Source organism: Pagrus pagrus (genome assembly GCF_965226575.1).
Source record: "Pagrus pagrus genome assembly, chromosome: 22".
Lineage (NCBI taxonomy): Eukaryota > Metazoa > Chordata > Actinopteri > Spariformes > Sparidae > Pagrus > Pagrus pagrus.
This window is the reverse complement of record NC_140204.1, coordinates 21173816-21200932: the sequence shown is the minus strand read 5'-3', so window position 1 is coordinate 21200932 and position 27117 is coordinate 21173816. Positions and strand designations below refer to the sequence as shown.

The 27117-nt window shown below is 42.0% G+C and overlaps 3 protein-coding genes across 5 annotated transcripts in view; 1 reads left to right on the top strand and 2 right to left on the bottom strand.

The window, feature by feature from the left end:
- rap1gds1 (RAP1, GTP-GDP dissociation stimulator 1) overlaps positions 1–5197 on the top strand; it is a 32952-nt gene extending 27755 nt beyond the window's left edge. For both annotated transcript variants that reach the window (XM_084343411.1, XM_084343412.1), the window contains 5 exons: positions 473–598; positions 1077–1216; positions 1417–1543; positions 2058–2186; positions 2290–5197. In XM_084343411.1, coding sequence (XP_084199537.1) covers positions 473–598; positions 1077–1216; positions 1417–1543; positions 2058–2186; positions 2290–2417 — 650 coding nt within the window. In that variant the 3' untranslated portion in view covers positions 2418–5197. The remainder of the gene's footprint in view (positions 1–472; positions 599–1076; positions 1217–1416; positions 1544–2057; positions 2187–2289) is intronic.
- A 2182-nt stretch (positions 5198–7379) lies between these two features.
- Positions 7380–20131, bottom strand: tspan5a (tetraspanin 5a). 2 transcript variants are annotated; one of them, XM_084345073.1, is made up of 11 exons: positions 19462–20131; positions 16892–16942; positions 15974–16120; positions 15699–15869; positions 15377–15502; positions 15004–15051; positions 14496–14612; positions 14341–14402; positions 12171–12280; positions 10569–10609; positions 7380–10450 (listed from the first exon to the last, which is right to left on the bottom strand). In XM_084345073.1, the coding sequence occupies exons 1-9, from the start codon at positions 19540–19542 to the stop codon at positions 12208–12210; spliced, it is 876 nt and encodes a 291-aa protein (XP_084201199.1). In that variant the 5' UTR covers positions 19543–20131; the 3' UTR covers positions 7380–10450; positions 10569–10609; positions 12171–12207. The 2 variants fall into 2 exon arrangements, with proteins under 2 accessions (XP_084201199.1, XP_084201200.1); XM_084345074.1 differs by lacking the exon at positions 12171–12280 and having other exon boundaries at positions 19462–20090.
- A 1829-nt stretch (positions 20132–21960) lies between these two features.
- LOC311251314 (uncharacterized protein) lies at positions 21961–23497 on the bottom strand (the record flags this gene model as incomplete). Its single annotated transcript, XM_084343695.1, has 2 exons — positions 21961–22376; positions 23212–23497. The coding sequence occupies 2 exons, from the start codon at positions 23495–23497 to the stop codon at positions 21961–21963; spliced, it is 702 nt and encodes a 233-aa protein (XP_084199821.1).
- Between the last annotated feature and the right edge of the window lie 3620 nt (positions 23498–27117).

Below are 27117 nucleotides of genomic sequence, written 5' to 3'. Positions count from 1 at the left end.
TATCAATACCTCATATATCATCACATATATGTAGTTCATGGTGAGATATTTATCACAATACAAAAAAAAACTGAATGAAACTTTCTAAACAATGTCCTCTAATTATAAAGGAAAAATGGATGCATCAGTTCTTATAAAATAACATCACAGTTTATAATCAGATATTATGATTTATGTGTTCTGTAGAAATATTCTGTTTTTGTTGTGTTTTTAAAAACATACTATAATATTTTTACCACTAGGAGACATTTCTACCTCCTTGTAAAGCATGTTTTACTTACTTTAAAAGTTCACTGCAATTATGCTCCAGCAAACAGTTGAGAAGATGAGTAATTGGTCAGAGAGATGAAAGATGTGTTGCCTAGATGACGAAGCATAAAATACATGCAGAGAATGGTCTGATAATTGGTGAAAATCGTGTGCTTGTATTTTTAATTTTTTAATCTGCTGTCTGCTGCTCTCCTCTCTCCAGTGGTAAACAAATCCAAGATGCTGTCAGCTGGAGTAGCAGATGTGGTGTTGAAGTTTTTGCAATCAGAGATGCCTCCAGTCCAGTTTAAACTCCTGGGAACGTTACGTATGCTCATCGATACACAAGGTAGACATATCATCTTTCTCACTTTAATCTTTGCGCATAATGCATGAAAATCTTCACAGCAAACAAATGGACCCTGTCAGCACATTACTGACTGTGAAGCCGGTCCAATTTCAAGCAATAATGAGTCTTTTCAGCTCAGCTCTGTTTTAGCTTTGGTTTGATAATTAAGAGCTTAGCAGTCCAGACTACAAGAGCTTCAGTTCTGAGTCATGAAGACACACAAATATGGTAACTGCTGCTCAAGGCCTGACAGTGGACAGATGGTTTCATGTACAGAAAGTCTTCATAATCAGAGTGAGATCCAAATGAGGTTCAGTCAACTGCTGCTGTGCCTCTTCTTAAAAAGAAAAGTAGTGAAAACTTTCATCTGAGCTTTTTGAAAAAATTAAACTGAATCAAATGAAATGCAGCTTGGGTATATTTTGGCAAAAATGACCTTAAAAATCATCATCATCAGCTCTCATGTGTGTTGGTTCAGCTGAAGCTGCAGACCAGCTGGGAACCAATGGCAAACTGGTAGAGAGGCTAGTGGAGTGGTGTGAAGCCAAAGATCACGCAGGAGTGATGGGAGAGTCCAACAGGCTCCTGTCGGCCCTCATCCGACACAGCAAGTCCAAGGTGAGAAACCATGCTACACATACACGTCCGACACTGCAGGTCTTTATTAACAGTTCATGATGAATGTTTGCGTCAGGACAAAGACATGAACTGTTTATATAAAAGATACACATTCACTGTTTTCTGTCATTTACTGGCATGTGTTTGTCTGAAGTTACCCAGGATTGCTTTGTTTAAGTGATTTTCTTTGTGGCTTACAGGAAGTCGTTAGAACGGTCATCCAGGGAGGAGGCGTCAAGCACTTAGTTACCATGGCAACTAGTGAGCACATGATTATGCAGAATGAAGCACTGGTGGCTTTGGGTCTCATAGCAGGGCTGGATTTGGGTAAGAGCAAAAATGGACAAATCCAAATCATGATTCAGTTGTCTGATACACACTTTTACACTTTGCCAACTCTGAAGGAGTTTGAACAGTCAGATAACTTTGTTTTCTTAATTAAGGACACATTTTGAATCCACAGCATGTATTAATTGTTAGTGATAATATGCAATATGAAACAAAATGGAGCCCTCTAGCACTGTTCAAGATCTGTAATTTCTTAAAGCTCTTTATCAGAAATTAGCCTGTGTGATACATAACTTAAATGTCTGAGTCACATTAAAAGAAAAGAGATCTTACTTATTTTTTTATTAAAAAAGAATAGTTTGAATTAGTTCTAGACAAAGACCTGAACTGTGTGCAGCAGCTTCTGTGGATGGAAGCAGAATGCATTTAGGCCTGCATAATTTATTATATCCTCAAGTAAACCTGCTCTTTTTCTCCTTAGCACATACTCTAGAGAACGAAATCATGTCATCATGTTCATTCACTCTTTCTGTGGACTGTTTCTGGATTTCAGTTGCGGCTGAGAAAGACTTTGTTGGAGCCAGCCTGGTGTCAGTGCTTCACAAGCTGCTGTCAGATGAGAGGAGTGCCCCAGAGATCAAGTACAACTCTATGATCCTCATCTGTGCAGTCATGGGCTCAGGTGAGACCTACATATGCTTTAACAGATTTAAAATCACTCTGTTGTTGTACTGAGCTGTTACTCCACTACCAGATTCTGATGATCCCCTCCTCCTCGTTTTTAGAGCCTCTCCACAAAGAAGTCCAGAGCCTGGCGTTCATTGACGTGGTGTCCAAGCTGAGGGCTCACGAAAACAAAACGGTGTCACACCAGGCGTCGCTCACAGAGCAGCGATTAACTGCCCAGAGCTAAATGACTGTGTCCAACCCCACCCACACCCATCCACCCAAATGCCTGCCTGACCACCTAATCACCCAATGACACCTCATGACTGCTCTCCCGTGCCCCATCGTCATGTGCCAAGGTACCATGTCGCGTTAACTGCCAGCCAGACATACGTCATGTCTCTACCCCCGACCGTCTGCCCCGCCCACCTCCACCTGGGTTAGACTGATGTTGGCTTGGAACACCAACACTTTTTGCTGATACACAAATCTTTAAATCTGAGCATTTTCTAATTACAGTTTTATTTTGAATGAAAAGAATTCGCCCAGAATCAAATACTTCTGAAGCCTCTGAAACTGTTTTTAAACTTCTGTGGGACACCAAAACTCTCCTCTGAAAGCCATATAATGAGATTAATCTAGGTGGGTTAGCACGTCCTTAAGGCAGGGTGAGGCACGTTTCATTTCAGGCTTTACAGACTGACGCCCCTTAAATGCTCAGCGGAGTGCTTTGCCTAAAGGTGGACACGCCATCGACTAACTACGATCAGTTTTTGTTTTTCCTCAACCTGACTCATCAGTCTAACCCTGGTCCCCACCTCTACTTGTGCATGCATCTTCTGCTACAAGTAGCTCCACGGGAGCTGAGGCGCCATAAACAGCCTAACGCAATAGATAAGAGACGACACTCTTTTACGACCATAGCTGTGATACCATCCGCCGGTAACCCACCAGTGAAAAATGTGCACAAAAGAACAAAAAAAACCCTTCCTGTTGTGATTTTTCTTTCATTTTTAAGAAAAGCAGCCATCCATGATGTGCCCAGTCGTGTCCCATGTAGCTCGAGTATAAATTGACTAGAAACTGTGCATGTTTTAGTCCTGTTGAAGGTGTGACCGTGTTCATTTGACCCCTCTACCGCTTGCATACTCCAAAGTACAGCCTTCCTCCACTGACACCTCCAGTCTTGTACACTCCTTCTTTTGCACTTATTCTTTAAGACTTGGATCCATTAGATTTTATCAGATTTGTAATCCAACAGTCCAGACACACATTCCCCCCGTGCTCCAACAGCTGTACAGTGAAGTTAGAGGCACCACAAGTCTCCACCCATCGCTGAGAGAGAACCATGTAAGAACTATGTGAAGCAGACAGAGTGGAGAGCAGGGCTGTAGTCAAGTCTACCTATGTGAGTCCAGCTCAACTCCAAGACGAGTGCAGATGAAGTCAAGTACAAAACAGGGAATTGATAGCATGTCTATCCAAATGGAAATATACTGCAATGCTTAATAAGTTAAACCTTAAACAGATGTTCAACCTGTGTAGGAGCTCCGTTAGACCTGATCCAGAGCGATCAGACTGCATATCATGGAAGTTCACAAACAGCTCCTTAAAAAGATTACAGGAAGATTGTCGTAAATACAAACTTAGCATATGATAGGCAGTCTTCTTGCCAACAGATAAGGTGGCTAAAAACAATGTCAGCTGGGTGCAAAGTAACAAAAAAATGTGATGAACAAGGACAAGAAAAGTGTGAACAAGACGGGCTCCTTGCTAAATCTGTCACATGGTTGCTATTGACTTCAAATACAGAGACTTGTCTTGGTCAGAGTAATCTTTTTTTATTAGGTCCCAATCAGATTGAGTCTTGTTGCTACAGACGCAATAGCTAATGAAATGGAAAAGCGCGTCGTGCAAAAAGGCGTGGTGCGCAGGTGGATGATCAAATGTAATTAAAGGAGAAATGGTGCGATTTTATGCTTTACACTGAAAAGTTGAAGTTTTCAATGTCTTAAAAAACAACAAGCAGCAGAAGAGAGGAGCACACACCAGTACCATATGGAAACAAAGGTTTTACTGGTGACACCTTTCTAGCGACATGTCTTGACATGATCAGCCGCTTACTTTCACCCACCTGGCAGTTTTTCCTCATCTTATAGGGTGCTAAGATTGCCTATTTAACATCAGTCCACTCGATGCATCGCAGTTTGTCGCTGTTTGACACTCTCGACAGAAAGAAATGATTTTTTGTTGCACTGAGGACAAATATCAAGAAAACATTAACAAGGTGAATTCTTTTTAACGTTTGCATGGACAGGAGATGACTGAATAAACTATCAAAAGCAGCCAAGAACAAGATAAGTTAAAATCAAAGTAGTAATGAGACTAATATCAGTAAAGTAGACTGAGGAACTACAGCCGAAGATCAAGACTCACTCCGTGATCGTATCGTAACACGTTAGTGCCCTATCGGGGCGCTGTTGTGCTCCGTCAGGAAGCCAGAGTGTCATTTTACAGTCTGAAATAAAGCAGCCATCATTCCTACGTGTGTGTACAGTTTGTATGTGTGTGTTGTGAATGTACTACCTGGGGAAGGCAGTGTGGAACAAAGTCTAAATTCTTGTGAGAACGGGTAACTGAACGCAGACACAGTCGCGTGCTGTTCAAACCCCCGACCACCACCACAGCAGCACCACGCCCTGCGGAGACGGGGCTCTCTGTGTGAACGACAGCTGGTTATTCTAGTCAAAGGATTTCTGCTCACATGCTCATCTCAGCATGTCCGACACTGTACCGACACTCTGTTAACATGCCACGGTGTGTCTGCCGGTCTGGGCCCACGCTTTTTTTAAAGGTATGAATGGTTATTTATCAGATTTGTGCTCTTCTGAAGACACATGCCAGTGGAGATGTATCCATAGTAACTGCGTAAAAATACTATAAACTTAAATGTTTGTTGTAAATGTCATGAGTTGTACATTTGGAGGATTGTAACTCAGCAGATAATTAAAAGATGATAGCTGGTGATGGCTGATGTCTTTATTCCAACAGTATCAGTGAAGTGTCCTCTCTTATTACATCATCAATAAAAAGTCAAATGGATGTTGTTGTCCCTTTTTCAGATCATCATGTTTAATTCTTTCCAGCACAACCCACGAAGCTTAACGTCTCGTTTCCACACACTATTTTTTGTCCATTATTATTATATAAGGACGTACGCCCCTTAGTGTTCAACGAAGGAAATACATTTCTGTACAGTTTGATAGAAACGCCTTCACACGCACAAGAGACCTGAAATTCTGTTTTTTTTTCTGTGCATGCACTCTGTTACACAGCTAGCATGCTTCCAACGTTAGCTAAATATGCAGTCAAACTTTTGTCTTCAAAATAGTGTATATTTAGTGCTGTTATTGTCTTCTTTGTTTTTTTTACTTCCTGTGGCACTAATTATATACACTGTCCAAAATCTACCACGACATTTAAACGTGTTAACGTACTGGAGCCGTGCTCCGGGCTGAAAATAGTCTGGAGGCCGAGGTGCATCCTGAAGATCACAGAGGTTTTCATAGGTTACCGTAGAATTGACACGGTTCCATTTATTAAGGGTTGCTGCCCTGACTCTCAGCTCATCACCTGCTGTGTCTAAATCATTCATAACCTTTTGTCAGCCTTGTTTTTATTTAGCTGAGGAAGGCTCACTTACTTTCAACTCCAACAGCTCCCAGATTTACTTTGCACCTCGTCCTTTTTGAGTATATCTGTGTAAAAAGGCTGCTGTGTGGATCAACCTTGTAAATGAGTCTTTCCTCGTCCATGCTGACTGCTGACTGGAGGGTCGTTGTGGAGGTTAGCTGACACACGAAGAAGCCTCTTGGATGAGAGGCGAAACGTCTCAAGAAACTGAAACATGTCCAGTTGTCTACGATGCAGCACTTATTAGAAGCAGGAAGGACCTCTTCATTGGGAAAAACTGAAACAATCTTTGCTCTTTTGCATATCTTCCGGTGAGAAGGGCCACAGTAAGAATTTTTTTTTAGAAATACTTTTGCATTCCTCGATATACTTTTTTTCCCCTTCAGCTACTTCTGAGCCGCGTTATTATTATCAGACGCACCAAGCTCTTCAGCCAGTCCCCCGGTCTTCTGCTGCTCTGGAGTCTCTCGTCCTCCAGAGCCACTCTTCACTCGGCCTGTCTGCTATACCTAAGGTTAAGAAAGTAAGGTAGAGCAAACAGGCTGGGTGGTGACGCAGCGGGAGGACAGCCAAAGTGCCGGTGTGTTTACCGGCTGTGCAACGGCACACAAGCCGCCTCATCAGCTCCATGGCTGGCTGTTTTTTTTTACTAGGACATACAGCTAGGAAATAGCCCGCTTATCTTCTTTTTATGAGGTGATTGAACAGTAAAACACAAAAGTCTCTGTCAGCGTGACAGGAAGTATTTCTAAAAAAATCCTTGCTGTGACCCTTTGGGGGTTCCGTATGAAGTGGTGTTAAGGTGTGTTCACTGAATTTTTGCCTTTCATTATTAAAATAAATTTGCCCACAACTGCTTGGTTTAATTTATCGGCTGTGATGTAGCTAGCAACAGACACTGCGACCACGTCTATGCCTGTCAGCAGGAACTCAGGTTCTTTGGTAAAGCCTGAGAATGCTGGATTTGAAACACTTTTAAAAAGTGCCATGCGCTCCACCATGGCTCAATTACAGTCCACTCACATCTTTCCACTGACTCTGTATGCCATCTTTAGAAAGAGCTTTGTGCTTTACTGTGTCCAGACAGGATGTGGATAGAACATTTGACTTTGTTCACATGAATTTGAGCTCAGCTGCAGTCTGTGTTTACTCACCACATAACCTGAATAATACCTGCTGTACATACATTAGCTGGATACTCTGGCTTGCACTTACGGACTGAATTGTAGAGTTTTTCCAACATTGGAGTGGTAGTTTGTATTTGATAATAAACAGTGTTTTTAGACATGTTCATGTTTATGTCCACTTCATGAAACATGTCCTGTTTCCAAGTGTTTTCTTGAGTCCAGTCGTCTGGAATAAACACGAGTTATCCTGGTTTATATCAGTAGCGACAGACAGCAAAGATGTCCAGGAACACTGACAGACGATGTGTGGGAAGTGCCATGCATAAACAAATCAGTCAGCTCCTGGTGCCAAAAATATGGACCAAAAGAAAAAAAGAAAACCACTTTAATCCATGTTTTTTGTAACCTTTATTAATTAATTTGACTCAATATTAAAATCAGTCCAATTTGAACAGGACATGAAATGAGGAAATTAGGAGGTAGTTACATTACAATGTTTGTGGGATATAATGTGACCATCTACACAATCCTTGGAAGTGGTAAAGGTGGTGATGAGTGACAAGTCTATACAGTAGGACCATAGAACAGCTCATTAGGGCATTTGACAGCCTCCTACACCTGACACATCCACTCTATCTGTGGAGCGACTGGGTTCGCTAGTGCTGAATGTTTGCTGTCCGACACACCGGAGCAGTTAGAAAACCAAATTAAATGTACAATAAATATTTAGTATCAAAAACAGTGATCCCTTTTTCAGTAGCTTCAAACTTTTGAGAATGTATCTCACAGTATCAGTGTGTCCAGACTGCAGAGACTTACTGTACTGATCAAATACTGTCAATACAAACAAAACAAGTGACGCATGCTTTCAGCAGATAATCACCTTGAACCATCAAAAGAAATACTCATAAAAGTTAACATCTTAACACTGAAATTCCAGATTTCATCTCTGGGCTGGATTTAAGGATTCTGTTCATTCATTATTGTGTATACTGACCAGATCTGCATCAAAGTACAAGTGGTAAAGGACAATCATGGCAGATTTTCATTCAAGTAAGGGCAGAAATGTTCAAAAATACCCTTCCCACTATATCCACGGGGCAAATGACTTGTTTCTTGGCTCATGTTTGTGAAACCTGGTGAGTAAAATACAACCTCCTCAACAATGGAAACGAACTGACAGTGGGGAAACAGCTACATACTGTACATGTCAGTCATATATGTATCTGGACCTGAAGGTGGTTTCACCCCCTAAAACAAAATGTTTACAACAATCTGAATAATTGGGGAGAGCTTTCCACACTGTCAGGACTGACAATGACTTCTTTATGTGGGAAATAATGTGACGGGACATTAGACCTATACTACTTATGTTTTTCATTAAAGGATAAATTGAGATTTCTCAAGCCCATCTTAATACGCACATGCCACATGTACATTAAAGCAGCAACACGGAGCTTTCATTTTTGTTGGCTCTGGCGGCCCCTGTGGACCAGAACGGTATGAGCACCGCTACCTGCTGTCATAAAGATCTTGATCTGGTTAGTGTGTGCATTTGTTTTGACAGCATGTGAGACAACACACTGTCAGCTCAAAGTCTAGTCCTCGTTCTGTATAGAAATGTATCTGAAAGTATAACTGAAGCTAACATGACAATCCATGTTAGCCAAATCACACGTTTATCTTCCACAGTTAAGATTATTTTAGCTGCTGTGACAAAACACCAGCAGTAAACTTACACCTGACTGCAGGGCAGAGACACTGGCTTGATCCAAGAGGAATGTCATCATACAACACAAGATTGTAAAAAGGTAAAATTATGAGTAATTTTGTGAGCTAAAGACACAAAGCTCTGCAAAACTAGACAAACTAATACATAATAATCAAGTCACAAAAATACATTTCATGGTAATGAGTTGAGGAGTGTCACAGTCTGAGGAGTGAAGCTGCTCTGTAGTCTGGTGGTACAGCAGCAGATACTTGTGTATCTGTTGTCAGATGGCAGCAGGGTGAACAGACTGTGGCTGGGGTGTCTTTAAGTATACTCCAGACTCCGTTCAGACACCAATATCACTGGTGCCCCAACTCAGAAAGCTCAGATAGTTGAAGCCTCATATTGGCTTCATCTTCGACAGCATTGTTATACAGAACGAGGACCAAAAACTGATTCGGTAATTAGTATTATTGTATTGAGTTAGACTTTAAGAAATGTGAACCTATCCTTTAACAAAAGAAGCCATAGTTCACATCAAACTCAAGCTGCCGTACAAGAATCAAGTCAGTATCTGCTGAAAGTATCCGACTAGTGCCTGGTTTTAGTGCCCAGTGCAACGGACACACTTCAGTCAATACCAAACTAGTGATGAGGTTCAACACCCACACTTAAATGTGATTCAGTGGCACAGCCGACCATGGTCTGTAGCACACAGTGGAGCTCTACAGTCCTGTCTAGTCTGCGTCAGTAATGGGAGTCAGTGTGCTCCAGCTCTACATTAACTGTGATCCCTCCCAGGAGGCCATTTGTTGAGTAGTAACTCATTATGATAGCTGGAGTCATGTGTAGCACTTTCCTCTTTAATGCTGCATGAGTTGGTATCTGGGGGACCGTTAGCTTTTAAAGTCATTGCTTTAGCAACAAGAACTCTGTTTAAAGGAACAGGTCACCCAAAAATGAGTCATTATCTACTTCTACTTCTAATAGCATCTTCTTAGATCCATTTGAAATCTCAGGGCTTCCAGAGACTTGAGTCATTTGATGTTTTTTGGTTGTTTTTTTCCCGTTTTAAAACAAGTCTCCAGCTACTTCAGTTGTTTAGAAATGTTTTGTGGACTACGAAACTTCACCTGACTTTCCATCAGCACGGAGGGGAGGAGATAATGACTGGATTTTACTTTCTGGGTGAACTGTTCCTTTAATGTAAAGCTCAAAAATAATTCCCGTTATTGATTACATGAGACTTATGTAGCTGAAGAAATCCTGGAATCTGCTGTAACACACAGAAGTCCTTAAAGTGTTATTGAAGCAGTGCACATATCCTACCTGTGACGTCATACCACCAGCAGTGAAAAAGGTACATAAAGCAAGCACTGAACTTTAAAACAAGCACATCCTCAGTTTCTTGTACATGACTATTTCACAGTCCTACATGATGGGTGCAGCGATGGAGCGTTATGTCCACAGTGAAAAATACTGATCTAATATCAAAAAGATGTATCAAAACTCCTACTTTCTACATGTAGCTATCAAAACTGGAGCACTGTGACGATCTGTATGTAGTGCATGTTTAACCATCCTCTTCCACAATGATCTTTTTACAGTAGTCACACACAGTGTTATATACAGAGCATTTCACATATTAGTGCCTTGATAAAAGGTGCTGGTTCAGTGAACACAACAGTGCAGGTGATCAGCGGAGTCCTCTGAACGCTCCTCGACGGAGACGCATTCAAAGACCTGGAGCTGCCAAAACAAATGAGACAAGATCTAATTAACATTCCTCTCTATGTTCATGAGATCCTTTAAAGCACTGCGTGTGATTTATACAGCAAAGTTCAACGTCTTTAAAAGAACACATTACCTGTTAGAGCTGAAGTGCTGCTTCAGCCTTAGGTAAAGAAACTGGAGGAGAGAGTGAGAGTGAGATATAAATCATCTGCTTGTGTGTGCTGTTACACTTTCAAAATAAAAGCACAGGACACAACAGAAAGCAGAGAGACAAGTTAAGGTCTGGTTGGAACAAAGATTTCTGCAAAGGATCAGCGGTCTAAACTAAAGGCTGGAGAGAGAAGAGAAAAAGGATTACGAGTCGAAGCAGAGAAAAGACGGGAATAGAAAAAACATCTTCAGTTGGACAAAGTCACAGTGACGGACAGTGGAAGAAAGAGAGGATTGTTGTCTAAGTCACAAGACTGCAAGGCTTGTTAATGCAAACCACCCCAGCTCTACAGCTCAGTGGGAACATGTAGGAAGGCCATCAACATGCAGTCACACTGTCACACTTAGAGCTCCATCAGTCCAGATCTCCACTTCAGTCTGAGTGAACTCAACACAGCAGACATCCTCCTCAACTGGTTTGAACCACGAGGTCTTGAGAGTTTCTCCTTTGTGGAGTCAATCCTCATCAGACTGTCTGTCTCTTCTCCAGCTTTTAAGGGATAAAGCTATGTTCACATGGTGCAGCAGTTCATTCTCAGGACTCCCTGGTGATGCTGTACTAAATGGTCCTGCCTTAGCTAAAATGCTAATGTTGTGCTTCTGCCTGCTGAACAATGTTCTCAATGCTCGTGTTCATGTGTAGAGACCCTGGTGATGCTACGAGCAAAGTTTCATGTTGTGTCGAGTCTTCTTAGTGTTTTAAAAATAGCGAGTTTGATGCTGCCGTAATGTTGCTCCGAGCACGCAATTGAAAATGATTTTGACCCAAAAACGAAAATAGGGTAAATCTTAAAAGTGGCTTTTTCGTCATAATTATGCTTTTACATGAAGGTTTGGCTTGGGTTCCTTCACAAAAAAAGCCTAGGTTGCATTTTGGCGCGAGTTTCACTTTAATGTTTTGGGGGGCTCTTTGAATTTTAAAAGAAGTCTTTCGTACTACAGTAATGCACCTGTGGTGAGGCAGATGTAGGAATTAAAAAAAGGTACTTTTAAGAGTCAATCATTAAATCACCTTTAAAAGACAGAGAAAGAAACTCAGTCATTAACATTGGTAAGGTTAATGTGTCTCATTCATTTCTGAATGTAGAATATGAATGCAAATTGAATGAATGAAGTTATAACTGCTCTTTGTAAAAGTCAAAAGAAATGATATGATTGCTCTGCTGATGTTGAAGCGGGTCAGTGAGGGCGGTTAGTGATGGAGGCAGGTGGTCAGATTTGATAGAAGAGGTTAATGATGACTATGTTGAGCATGAGGTCAGGAATTCACAGTGCCCACTTCATTGGATCTTTAAATCATATCAACTCATCATTGATATAATTTAACACTGACAAATGACAGTCTCCAGTGGCACACCCCCTGCCTCCATGGACCACAGTGAGGGTAGAATTAACACACAACAGCCGCAGGTTTACAGATCTGGACCTTAAACAGAACACAACACCACACAACAGAGATCATCCACCCACTCACAGCAATGACAAGACAACACACCATATGACCAAATGGAGCCATCACACCCACCGGCTACAAACACACATACAGCAGATGTGTGTGTGTCTCATGAGTAGTAAGCCGATGCTTTCTTGCTGGAGTGTGGTGGGAGTCGACGCATGGAGAGGGGTGGGGGCACCCTGACGAAGCATGGAGGAGGAAGAATGAGGCGTGAGGTGAGTTTCTGCATCATGATGGTAAAGCTCAGTAACCCTTCACTTCCCTCAGCAACATCTTCTTAATGAACACACACACGTTTGATGAAAAGTTGACAATATGTCGTGTTTTAACAGCTGGAGCGAGGTATTTACTGTGTCTCTGCAGTTTTAAAACAGCAACACGTCAAGGTCTTTGGACCCTTTGTGCCAAAATTGCACTTTTACAGAGACAGTATATCTTGAATTCATTTTAGTTTTCAGAGTTTTCATCCTCAACTTGAAGCTGCTGAATCAAAAGATTCCATTTCATTTATCTTGAACAAACAAAAAACATTAATCTTGTTCAAACTGGTTAATAGCTAGTGACAAGACACAAATCTAGTGCTAACAAGACAGCAAATAAGATAACTAGTGCACTCTCAAGATATAACCACTAGAGTGCACGAGATGCATACGTAGGAACAAGATAGAACTGAGGCACAGCTCCAACGTATCTGTCATTACTGTCCAGAGCAGGTACAAACGTTCACTCATCGAGCCTTGCTTTTAAAGCTAAAACACGATTGAACCACTTGTTCTGTGCTGCTACTGTTATTATGTTCTGATGACTTTTGCGTCTAAGGGTTTAGAAAACACTGTGAAGTCCTCTCAGGGTGGGTGACCAATGCCAAAATGCTCGTATAATCCAGACTGTCCAGAGCAGGGGTGGGCCGTACACCTGTTACATCACTGTCAGCGGTGTCATGTTCTACTACCACCTGGATTTTGTAGCACCGTCATCAATGTCAGTGTTTAGACTCAGACTCGTTGTTTTTTAGCACGTTCAAAATAATGTGCTTTACTGTGACTCCGATCGCTTTCAGTTAAAGGGCTAAACGCGTACTCATAGAACTAAAGTTACATCCAGTAACTAGTAACTGTTTCCCTCACTAAGGCTGACATCAGTATGACAAACTGAAGAACCAACGCGAACGTCTTCATCTCCTCCCACCATCAGAGGAAGTGAAGACCCAGAGGATCAACCTCATCTGTGATGGACTTGTTCCCACGACAACTGGAACTCTCTTAAAGCCTGTGTGTGTGCTAACCCCGGCTGGGACTGTTTGTTCACACAAAAATCTGAGCATTTGTGTGTGACTGAACATTTTCATTGTTTGCACTTGATATTCAGGTCAGATCAAAACAAAGGTATAAAAATATTACTGCCACGGTTTCATGTGCTGTGGTTTAAATGAGGAAAAACATTTATCTGCTCCTTCATTTGTTAAGAAATTAAATGAAAATGTGTTATTGGGTGCACGTAATTATGTGGTGAACTAAAAAAGTGAGGCAACCAGTGTAGTGCAACCAGAGTAAAGAGTTAGTCTGGAGCCTGGTAACCATTTCCCGTCTGACGTTCTCAACACCAGCAACGTAAAAAGCAGGTTCAAAACTCAAGTTCAAGGATGGATTGTTACCGAGTTCAAACTGTGGACCTGTACGTTTGTCTTTTATACGTAGCTTCACTGTTTATTTTGTAGTTAAGCTCCTTGACCTTTATGCTTTCACACTCTGAGGTTAAAGGCTAGTGTCTACCTCAGAACGCTGGAGCAATGTTGGAGTATTTAGTCTGAAGCAGATTAAAGAACCACGTTTCTCTTTTTGGAACTTCAACGCATGCTACTCCTCCCAAAGCACACGTCGGCACCGCAAAAAAACACAAACTCTACCCTGATCTAAACTTGAGGTTGATGCCCACCACTAATCCAGAGCATTCCTTATTAGTGTATCTTTAAAATACATCTACTTTTTTAATGTATAAAACAAATTGAATTGGAACTTTTTTTTTCATATTGGCATAATGTATCTAGAACCGGCCTGAGAGACACTTCCAGCATTTATACTATGACAGAGCAGAAATGCATCATGTTGTGAAATGGAAACAGCAGAAACAGATGGGTGCAAATCAACGGAAGTGTGTTTCAAAGGTAGAAAAACACTTCTGTCTGTATGAGGTGATGAGACACTGAACTGAAGTAGGAAAGTGAAGATCATTTTCTCACCAGCTCGCCTGCACAGCTTCGATGTCACTCACTAAGTTTTGGGCCAAACAAATCCCAAAGATCTGTGGCAGAGAGAAAAACATTGAATGGAAACATTTTCAAAGTAGGATGTAAGAGATGATCATCCTGACGGGAAACACGTGCACGCAGCTGACCTGCAGTAGTGCAACTCCGATAAAGATCCCCGCCACCAAGGTGAGGTTGTCCTGCAGCCACTTCTCAAACTGCGGCACGCAGCCTTTCACGTTGATGTAGTCCTTCTGCTCCGAGTCCTGTGACCATCACCAGCACAAAACAATCTCATTTTATGAGGACTCATTTTCAGTCTCGACAGCTGCTTCAGTTGTTTAGCAGAATGCTGCACAGCTGTTTTACTGTGAAGCTCCAGAAGTGTTTTGTGGACTATGAAGCTTCACCTGACTTTCCATCAGCATGGAGGGAGGAGATGATGACTGAACTGTTCCATGAACATAAAGTGTGGCTATTAGCAGCTTTTATCCACCTGAAATCACTAGAACTAAATCAAGACCTAAAATAAATCAGCAGAAATGAAACCTGGATCCGGCTGAGTCTTAATTAAAAACTAGCGGGGCAGGTGTGGGAGCACTGGGACGAGGAAATGAAATGAATTAAGAGTGAGTCAGGTAGATGCATGTTACTTACTGGTTTAGCTCTGATGTCGTATCCACACTGAGTGTTTATTACGTCCTCCTGGAGACAGAAACAAGACATTGTAGTTTGTGTCCTACTCCTGGGAACAGTAATAAAACAACAATAACACGCTGACTAACAACACAAACATGTCTCATTAATTACACAGTGAAGATTTTAATACGTAGACAATTTTACTTAACACGGAGGGATCTGCTTCAGCTGCACACTGTGCTGTGTTGCCTTTAAATACCTCTCAGGACACAAGCATTATATTTACACATGAACATCTGACTAATCAGAAATGATGTGGACGGGTTAAAATGTACAAAGGCGAGTCAGAACGAGCGTCTTGTGAACTGTGAAGGGAGCGAGGGGGTCGTACCGCTGGGTCCTTGGTGCAGCAGGAGAAGGGAACTCCACACTTTTCCCGGCTGGGATTTCCGTCAGTGCAGTTAAAATAGATGTTCAGGTTCCAGTCGTCTGCTCCGAACGCTCCGCAGCACTCCCACTGCAGACACACAGAGAGGACAACACGGTTCAAGGCTTCTACTGGCCCATTGCAAACTCCATATAAGACTATGAGGTACAGCTGAAAGCTCCGAACAAAGTCTGTATATAGAATTTGTCTAAATATGATTTTGTGGACTATCATGACCAAGGTCTGCATGCTCAGCTATGAATTAACAACTCTGTTTTTCACTTACATATTCCTGAGTGAAGTCGATTAGGTTCTGTAGGTCGATGTCGTCTCGATACGCCCGGATGTTGTTGTTGATGAACAGGTTGAGCTGGTCTTTAATCCAGTCCTTAAAGACAAACGCCAGGACTCCTGTCGTCAACTCCAGGAAAAAGATGATGCCCAGAAACACAGAGAACTACAGGACAAGAGAAAAAAACACAGAATGATTGACAAGCAGCTCGTTTCTATACTTCCTCATCACTGCACTGTGTAAAGTGCACAGTAAAGTCTGGAACATACAAACTTGAGCAGAAACGTGTTTTCCCGGAGTGCTCCGATGCATCCTGCGAAGCCCAGAATGAACATGACCCCCCCGACCACCATGAATAGCCAGACTGGGTCCAGACCCCCCAGGTCTGTGATGGACGAGATGTTGGACAGGACCCCCTGGAGGGGAGAGACGGAGCACAGTGAGTCTGAGACAAGCAGCTGCGTCTCGTTCAGAACGGTCACAGTGACATCAGCAAGGACAGAGCTCAGAGAGGAAGTACAGCTGCTGCAGCCACAAATCATACCACGAACAGACTTTACATTGTGATGATGTCACAGATTATCACATCGCTTTTATAGACTCGAAGAGAGTCGTCTAAAACCTCAACAGATCCAAATTCATTACAGAAAGCAGTTCTGGGTGTCCTGTCACCAGTTTAACAGGCCCCTCTGTTAGAACACAGCTCTATGGGGAAAATGCTTTTTGTGTTGCCGGGGAAGTTTTCACTGTTCATGGCCACTGAGGAAAAAAATTGGAGGCATGGCTGAGCGCCACCGCCACAGTCAGGTCCACATGATACATTCATGATGTACACAAGGTAGTTGGTAAGTTTCTCTATCTGCTCTACAGAGCATACAGTGGATTTCTATGGACTTTGCCTGCTACTACTTGATGTAAAAAGCTAATGAGAGCAGAGTTTGCGGGACATGAAACCAAAACAACAAGCTGAAAGAGGCTAAAACACTGTGTAGATCTGAGGGGAACTGCAGAGTGAGCCACCATTCTCTGGGTTTGTCACTGTAAGTTACACCTTTCACATTACACATGTGATTCATTGTTAATATAAAGTTCTTACGATATTAGAGTTATTATTATAATTATATTATTGCATCTTAGATTATTGTGGATAATGGATCCATTGTCCATTATCACTAATAATAACTCACCTTCTCACTCCATGCCCACAGTCCAATTCCAACCAAGGCCATGCCCAGCAGCTGCAAGTAAAACAAAGTCACGTCAAATCACGGCGAGGATGTGCTGATGCAGAGTGACATGTTGCCAAAATAAATAGGAGATACAATAATGTCCTCTGAGGCCACTGATGACCCCGTGGTGCTGGATCAGGACGGTCAGCCTGCTCTGCTCTGACCTTTACTGCTCCCTCGGTGACATGTAACAGCTGTATTAAATATATATATTTGTTCTTTTCAACATTACAACACGTCCTCCAGTCCTGTCGAACCCGAGACGAGCAGCAGACAGATGGACTGTTTTAAAGAATATCATCACATGTATGAAAACTTCCCCAGCTTGTTCTGATGTGAGATATGGGGATGTGCTCATTATGAACCGCAGAGTCACTGTTCCTAGAAGAATAACCTTTCAAAACAATTCCACGTGTACCTATAATAAATAACAGCTTTCTACTGGATGTAGAGTTGCAGGACGGAGATTTGATCAACAGAAAACAAACCGGCAACTATTTTGTCATCACCTTATCATTGAAGGCATTTTTTAAGCATGACAGGGCAACAACCAGGACCCGCAGAGCTCTGTCAGGTCGGTATCTTCCTCTTCTTGAACTATTTTCTGTTTCTGTGGTAATTTGGTGTCGAGCACTGAGTGCAAGGTGCTCAGGTGGGAGGAGGGGAACAAACAGGTGGGAGGTTCATTTAAACGAGACAGCGCAGAGTGACTCGTTGGTATTTTGATGGATATGTGTCCGCTGGTCAATGGAATATGGAATACTTGGTGGAGTAATGCTTTAAACTCTTTTTATCAAACACTCTCTAACACATGAGACCGGCCTGTTTTTACATTCAACTTCAAAAAATATGATTTAATTTAGAATTCATGGAAAATGCTACAACTGAGCCCTGTCTCTCTTTAATGCATTAAAGCTGAAACTATTGTTGCATTAATCGATTAGTTATTGGAGGAACAAAAGTGATCACACTTCTGACATTACATTTACATCGCAGTGAGCTGATCATCTGTGGGTTTGGACCTGTTGTTCGGACAAAACACACAAAACGGCAGAGGGTGATTAGAACCACCAGAACATCACTGGTACCATCTACTACTTCCACTACTGTCGCTAATATTAGTCACATCTCTGTTACATACGTTCCACTACTATTATCGTACTGCATTGCTACATACCATCCTTACCATTAATCACTACTACTGTTATCACTAGTAATCACATTTCCATGTGCATTTCATTATTATTGCTGTAATACATCTTTATGTACTTTCACTCCTGTCAACCATCGCTTATAATCGAATACATTGTGATCTCGTTGATCTGTTCTGTACATGCGACATCTATTGCACGTCTGTCCGTCCTGGGAGAGGGATCCCTCCTCTGTGGCTCTCCCTGAGGTTTCTTCCGCATTTTTTTTGGGGCAAGTTTTTCCTCACTCGAATCGAGGGTCGAAGGACAGAGGGTGTCGTCTCTGTACAGATTGTAAAGCCCTCTGAGGCAAACTGTGATTTGTGAATTTGGGCTATACAAATAAAATTTGATTTGATTTGATTTGATCTACAGAGCATCGGTGACATCAGTGAAGTGAGATGTCTGCACAGAGCCCAAAGATACTAAAGACAACAGCCACCCAGCCACAGTGTGTTCACCCTGCTGCCAACTGACAACAGATACACAAGTATCTGCTGCTGTACCACCAGACTACAGAGCAGCTTCACTCCTCAGACTGTGACACTCCTCAACTCATCCTCAACACTCCACCATGAGTAGATTATTTTATATGCATATTTTTTATTCAGTCGTTAGTCTGTACAGTTTTTGTTTGTGTGTGAAGCTTTGTGGACTAAGACAGATCATGTTTTATACAATCCTTTGTTGCATGATGACAATTAACTTCATCCTGGACCTTGAGTTTGATGTGGACACAGTGTCGGAACCTTACAGAACCTTACAGAACCTTGAACCTGTCTGCACTGACAGATGACCAGCAGCGGTATATAACCACACATCTCTGGACCACTGCACTTTACATGGAGGGCATCACTTTTTAAGAAACTAAATGACGTCATGTCTAAATATATAACATACATATATATCAGTGTAAATGCAAACTGTGTGATGGCTGCATCACCTTGTCCTGCTGTCCGTGCAGTGTGTGTGTGTGTGTGTGTGTGTGTGTGTGTGTGTGTGTGTGTGTGATATGAATGATAAGCCTGCAGACTGACTCTGAGGCTCAGCTCTCTCTCTCTCTCTCTCTCTCTCTCACAAAAAGCCGATTAGCTCTGGGTTGTCGGCCGACCTGCAGCGGCTCTGATCCGGACATGACTGGACCGGGTTAACCTCCATCACACACACACACACACACGAACGCATCGACGCGACTGTGAACATGAGCCGGGCCGATAACGGCACCATGATAAGATGTGATGATGACTGCGGCCTTCCTCCCTATTGGCCGGGGTGGGCAGGATAATAACCGAGCTGTAGCGGAGCAGAGGCCGCGTTCAAAGAACAAAAGCCTCTTACCCAGAACAGGATGTTGAATCCGAAAATGAAGTATTTGATGCAGCAGCTGACTTCGTGGCCTTTGTAATGATTCCCCGACATGTTTGAGCATCATCAGCGCGCTGTGAGAGGAGAAACACGGCCTGCTTCACAGGCTTTGTGTGCGGGAGGGAGCAGGTTCAGCGCCCCGGGGATGCATCTCACTCTGTCCGCCTCGAAGGTTCCGCACAGCCGCTTCACACCCACACGAGGAGCATGTTGGGAGCCGGGCAGCACGCGCTCACACACGGACGGCTGGAAATATGTCGCCGAAGTAAAGCGGCAGATCTGGAGTCTCCTCCGACGGCCGGGCTAATAGCGCCTACAGAGGGCGGGACCGCTGCTGCGGGTGGTCGTCAGTGATTGGCTGGGGAGAGATTGAATTGACTGAGACTGTAACCAATCATATCAGAGGAATGATGGGGCATTTCCTGTGTATTGATGCTGATGATGATAGCAGTGTGAGATACAGGCTGAGGTGATGTAGGCCTGCAGTGAGGAGGACAAGCAGTTAGAACCTTGTTGTCTAGCAGCACAATGACCCAGTTAAACACATACAAATAGCCTTGATAAATATATGTTATACACTATGTCTCACCATAACTTTGAGGTCTAATTTATGAGTTAAAAAGTCACAAGTATGACTGAAATTATGATCCATTTCGAATGTAATTCTGATTTTTTTATTTCTTATTTACGATTTTCCCTCAATAATTTCAACTGTTTTATTTCATTTCTCATTATTTCTACCTTTGATCTCATGATTATGGCTTTTTCTCTCATAATCATGACTTATCATGGGATATATTTTTTATCATCATTCTGAGTGTGTTGGTCAGTAAAATGCAGCCCCTTGGCCCTCACACACACACACACACACACACACACACACTCACACTCACACACACTAAATGACAGGACCGTCCTGAACGTGTCCAGCTCGTTACATCTCACATAATGTAACGAGCTGCGCAGAAGATGCCAACCTTTGTTCAAAACATACCATACAAACTAAGCAGTTTTAGTCATTCTTCACTTTAACATTTTAACATTCAACAGGATGATACAAAGTGTGAACACTTCACTTCCTCACTTGGAGAATGAAGGTGGAGCAGCACTCCACCTGTGGTCAGGGGTTATAGGGTAATGTAGGATAATTCTGCTGGGAAATTCATTTCAATTTAGATTGAAATTCATTTTCAACATTTAAATTTAAGACTAAATGTAGCCAGCCCTTAAAACATAAGAAGTGCAATATTGTTCGAATGTAACTGTAGAATTCAAACTCCTCTTTAAGCCACTAAAGAAACCCCATCATCATCATCATCATCATCATCATCATCATCATCATCCTCATCAAGCTAACATGCTGCTGACAAGCCACCAAACCCTTTCATTTAAAGGTGATAAATGTCAGAATTTGACATGATAATAAAGTATATTGTCGGTATTTATTCATCTTTGATTTGATTGACACCTGCTGCATAACCTTCAAGGAAGAATTCAAACCCTTTATTTTCAATAAATAGAAAGTACAAGCTGCTGTAATTAAGGTATTTTTACTAAAATAAGTATTAAACAGTTTTATATTCCAACAGTAATCACTGTTATAGAGTGTTCGGTTGGTAAGCCATGCCTCTCCTCCTGCTGCTGCTGCAGTAAAAGAGAAAATAAATTATTAAATGTATCCAATCAGGACAGAGAACTCCATAAAGTCCTGTCGGAGAGCAGGATCCTCCTGTTTGCTGCTATGTCCGGTGATGTAGAGAGGAGGGAGGTGATTGCTAACTGCAAAACGGACAGGAAGTTAGATAAAACAACGTTTACAGCAGCTCTAAACTGAGGATGAAAATATGAGTCACTGTGAAACACTAGTCACACAAGGGCATCACAGTTTAGCTTTTTTAGTTACTGTCATTTGTGGTTGTTGCAAACTGTAAACTGAAACATGTTTGTGTCCTATACAGACTCAGTCTTTAAAAAACTTCATTTGTTATTCACACATTCAGGTGGGCCATCTGTGTTTGTGGTCCTGCAGCAGTCTGAATATTCTGATGCTGTCCTCCTCCTGTGAGCATGAACAAGGAAGCTAACTGAACTACACTGATATGAAAATCGAGACACACAATCATTTTTATGATGAGCGATGAACAGACTTGAAGAGGCTACGTTTTCTGAAAGAAATGCTCACATTCCAAGATTGCACAGTAATGACTAACAGCCTTTACAAGTTCCTAGGGCTCTAAAGTAAAACTGTTTTAAAAAAGGGACTCAAGGAGATTATATATGTGGATTTAATTTAGTCATTTTGTCTGCCTCAATGTTATACACTTCAGTCACGCTGTTATTACATTATGTCCTCACCTCTTCGCCATGTTTGTGCTGAAACATTCTGCTTATATCCACGATATGAGTGGATTAACAGAATTGATAAGATATGTTTTAATACAACACCATAGAATAGTGGTCCCAGTGACAGAGTTAGGTGTGGAGAGGCTGTGTTTGGTACAGCACCAGTAAGGGTTCACTCAGAGAGCCTCTGTTCAGACAGTACAGACTCTGTGTCAGGGCCTCATGAAGGACCAGACTCCCACTCTCGTCTGTGTAACGCAGCTGAAAGCCCACAACCTCCAGAGGCCTCAGAGCCAGAACAGCTGACACATCAAACACATCATATCCAGACAAGGGACGCTGGTCCAGGGTCAACAACCTCTCCTCCAGGGCAGGGCTTTCCTTCAGAGCTCCCTGTGAAGCTGTGACGCTGTGCAGGGTGACCGTCACACTGATGGGCTGGGGGTGGAGGGTTTTCCTGAACAGCACCAGCTCTGCACCCAGCATGGAGGGGTTCAGGCTGCTCACGTTGAACCAGATCCATCCTGGAGGAGCATCATGTGGACCTGAGTGATACATTGATTTTCAAACATGCAATAAAGTTTGACATTTTTAAATGAATTTTTCACATTCCAGACATCAGTTGTCTTCACCAACTCTGCAGTTCCCTCAACACTAGCTTTTCAGTCTCTTTCAGCTCTTTATTTTGGTTGTGTGACCCACAGCTTCACAGTTTTGGTTCACTCACACTGCTCTCATCAACCTTTTCTCCCAGCAGTTGACCTTCAGTGAAAAAGGTCACTCTACACTTTGTAGCTATTTTTGTCAGAGCAGATATTCTTTCCAAAGATGGTGGAGACCAAAACAGAGCTAAAAAAGGAGAGTGAATATCAGACCAACATTCACTAGGTGGATAATAGCATGAGTTCAAATGAGTACTTCTTTTCTTGTGTTTCTGTTGGATGTGAGTGTGCTTGCTAACAGGTAAGCCACATCAACTTTATATGATAGTAATATGTCAGTTGTGTTTACAGCTCGTTCTACCGCCCCCGAGTGGCCAAAAAATGCAGCTTTAAAGCACGTTGTTTTATAGTTTACTGTTTATTCGTATACAGTATTGAGTATTACATTTGGACACTGTTGGTTGCCATATTTGGTACGCTATAAGCATTATACACATCTGGCCAAAACCCAAAACATGATGTCACAGCAATGCAAGGATGTCAACGCTGCAACACTGTTTAGGCTAACTAGCCAGTTCTTTTATTGTTTTATTGCAATCAACATGATTAGATAGGTTTTAATAAAACTATTGAAAAGTGTGCAATAATTGAAAAACAGCAGTAAAATGAAGATGATTCCTGCTTTAACACAAGATGGTAATTCAGTTCAAATCCTTACCAACAACACTCCGATAACTCTGCACCAGCGTTCCATCTGAACTTCCAAAGTCTTGAGCCTCCAGTGCATCCAAGCGCTGATAGATCCTCTTCATGTAGGGATGGGGCTTAGCCTGATGGCTCGCAGACACTTTATCTATATGTAGCATTTCCAGAATGGCTTTGTTGTGCTCCTGGTTGTCCTCTGCATCTCTGCGCTGATCCATCAGCAGCAAGCCTGTGACGGAGCACAGCAGGAGGAAGACCAACGTCACATCAAAAACTCCCAGACAGAATCCTCGGACCATTCTGATTATATTTATTTAATTATGGGAAATATCCTGTATATGTACCTCTTTTTCTATTAATGTGCTGCTGAATCTTCCACCTGGCAGCTGCTGTAACAGTCTGTGTGCTAATGGGGATGCAAGAACCACAGGGGCTGTCAGGACTTAGTGAAGCAGTACCATTCTGAAGTTGAGGAATGTTACTTCCTTTTGACAAACAGTCTACCATGGACTGTAATGAGCCACAGTCCTGCACTGCTCTCAACAAGCAGCCACAGCGCTGAAGCACTGACTGGAAAGACTCCACTGTGACTTGAACTGCTTTAAGGAAAGAAAAAAAAAGAGTTGAGAATAAAGTTTAAATATTTTGAGATGTTTTGATACTTTAAGAAAAATAGATAAAGTGTTATAATAATTGTAATTTTACAGAAGAAAATGGGTATTATTTTTATGGTAAATAATAATATTAGAAGTTAAAGTGTGCAAAGGGGGTGGACCAAATGCAGGAGACAGCCGGCAGGCGGATCAATGGCGGACATTTTATTCAGAATCAACAGCAGGAACAGGTTAACAGAATATACTAACTGAGCTAATGACTGGACTTTAATACAAGCTTAACTAACAAGGGGACCAGGTGCAGGAGAATGAGTTTACAGCAATGGCAGATCTAAGAACCTCTGAATAGTCCCCGATGTTAGCTGTAAATACTACAGCCCAGTAAATCAATCAATCAGTAAATCATGTATTAACTACCAACAACCGAACATCGTACGTCTGTCTCTTTGTGTTCATGCATGTGTCTCAGATGTGGTAGTATGCAGTACGGGGGCCCCTCAGGGTACGGTGCTCTCTCCTTTCCTTTTCACCCTCTACACATTGGACTTCATGCACAACACCGTGAACTGCAACTCCAAAAGTTCTCCGATGATACAGTTATTGTTGGATGTGTGTCTGAGGGGAACGAACAAGAATATAGGGGGGTCAACGACTTTGTTGACTGGTGTGAATGCAACCACCTGCATATAAACACCAGTAAAACAAAGGGTGATCAACTTCCAGAGGAAGACACCACAGATCACACCAGTGAACACCAGGGTTTGGACATAGAGATGGTGGCGAAATACAAATACCTGGGTGTTCACCTTAACAACAAACTGGACTGGACTGACAACACGGATGCCATGTACAAGAAGGACCAAAGTCGCCTCCATCTGCTGAGGAGACTGAGGTCCTTTGGGGTGCAGAGGACATCACTTCGAACATTTCATGACACTGTGGTGGCATCAGCGCTCCTTTATGCAGTGGTCTGCTGGGGAGGTAGCAGCATGGACAGGGACAGGAAGAGACTAAACAAACTGGTTAGGACGACCAGCTCTGTCCTGGACTGTCCGCTGGATTCCATAGAGGTGGTGGGTGAGAGGAGGATGTTAGCCAAGCTGACGTCAATCATGGACAACACCTCTCACCCCCTGCACCAGACTGTGGAAGCCTTGAGCAGCTCTTTCAGCAGCTCCTTCTTACACCCACTGTGTAAGAAGGAGCGCTACCGCAGATCATTCATCCCCACAGCCATCAGACTGCTTAACTCAAGCACTACCTGAACAATCACTTTCCACTCACTTGTTTGTTTTTTGTATGCGTATTTGTCTGACTCTTTTTCTGTTGTAACAAGTGGATTTCCCCATTGTGGGATGAATAAAGTCTATCCAGTCTAATCTAATCTGATGTAAATTGCCCATTTAGAACTTCCTGGAACCATCTGAAATCACGTGACGATCGGCATTTTGATCCTCCATTGTCATGACTCTCTCTACTCAACGGCTCTGGAGGAAACAAGAGAGCAGGGAAGGAGCTGATAGGCTGGGAAACACAGTGGGAACAGGGTAGGGCTGATGGAAACAGAGCAAGACACCACAAAAAACCCAGAAAACACACACACAACATAAATATATGAATAAGTAAATAAAAGGAGACAGAAATGAAAGGACGAATTTGAAAGACAGTCACAGTATGGGATAAAGGTCAAGCCTTTATTCTGAAAGAGGATGAGGATATCATTTACTCCCCTCTCAGGAATAAGTCAGCAGCAGTCATAGATGATAATTGAAAGGTTGACAAGGGCTCTTTAAGTTAACTAAAAACATTTGTATTTGAAAAATGTGACACTCTATAGTGAACAGAAGGTCTATTTTTTTCTTCTTTTTTTGAAAAGAATAGATTGTTTTCCATTCAAATGTCTGGAACCATTGATAAAATAATATTTCCACGAGTCCAAGAGTTCAGTAATAAAGTTATATTTTAAATGGGTATATGATATGTATCCTATCAGGCCCATCAGACCTGGTGTGTATCAGGTCTGATGGGGTGCTGTAATTAAACCACTGCTTTCAATGGCTCTTATACCTGTCGGACACTTTAGGAAATGGGCCTCCGTAGGAAGGATCATATCAGGGCAATAATTTAGTGATGTATGCATGAGAGAGTAATCAGTGCGTTGTGGGTCAGTGTTGTAATTCCTTGTTAATGCTGCTCCTCCCAGCAGGCCTGCATCACCTCAGTATGTATAAAAACCTGAGTAATGTAACCGTGTGTGTGCATGCCAGCGTCCATCACATGCTGTTGTGCGTGTATACACGCACAAGAACGCCATAGGAAGCTGAACAAACAGCAGTACAGTCCCGGTCTGCTGAGCTGTATATCTGGCTTTGTTCCATGGTGTAGCCTTGTACATGGATGTCACCCTCAGAGGGAGGGTCTGAGAATCTTACACAAAGGTTGAAATGAAACTGTCATTGCGGTTGAGGGTGTTTTATCATTTCTGGCTGACAGCATTGTTTTCTTGTTTAAATGTTTAGTGTGATTTCCAGAAAAAACGTTTGGCACTTTCCACTTACACAGGCAGATGGTTCCATGTGTTTGTAGTGGTCATATTATTTCCCGGGCTAATACTGACCCCCACTGGCTCCCTGCAACACTACAGTCAGTACAGTACATAAATATTAGAGATAGATAGGGTTTTTTATTATTAGAATCCAGGTCCATTCAAAAAAGACAAACAAACACACACAGAACAAAGAGAGAACAATTTACAATGAGTTCAGGTAAATCAAACAGTAGCACATACGATCAAATTTAAGTGAAAATAAGGTTACACAGAGGACATCAAGTTAGGATAATACAAATAAATATATGTACAAAACATAAAGTAAGATACAAATCAAAAGAGAACAATAAAGTAAGGGGACAGACTGATGGGTACATATATATATTAATATAGATATCATTAGTCAGAGGTTTCAGGGTAAAAGGTTTCGACATTACTCATACATTTATTGCATTTTATGTTCTTTACTAACCTAAGTGATTTAAGTAGTGAGATTGGTTCTAAAAGAAAACTGAGAATTTGGGAAGCGATGTGGAGAATTTCTGTTTATGAATAAATAATTTTGCATAAATTATGCTGACATTGATCACATTCTCAATCTTGCTATTATTTGGGTTATTATAGCAAATACATTATTATTTAAGGTTAAGCGAGCAGGCAACGTTAGTGGGTTCAAAACAATGAGACTCTAGGTCTCTCCAGAATCTTTGGGATATTTCAAAGACCTCCAGTTTAGTTGAAAATGTGATTTTGAATG

Excerpts from the sequence above, each read along its gene's own strand:
- tspan5a (XM_084345073.1), bottom strand. The coding sequence starts at position 19,542 with ATGTCGGGGAATCATTACAAAGGCCACGAAGTCAGCTGCTGCATCAAA. Across the intron at positions 15,503-15,698 it reads TCGACTTCACTCAGGAATAT|TGGGAGTGCTGCGGAGCGTT; the intron begins GTAAGTGAAAAA and ends GTGTGTCTGCAG. Across the intron at positions 15,052-15,376 it reads GCTGCACCAAGGACCCAGCG|GAGGACGTAATAAACACTCA; the intron begins GTACGACCCCCT and ends TTCTGTCTCCAG.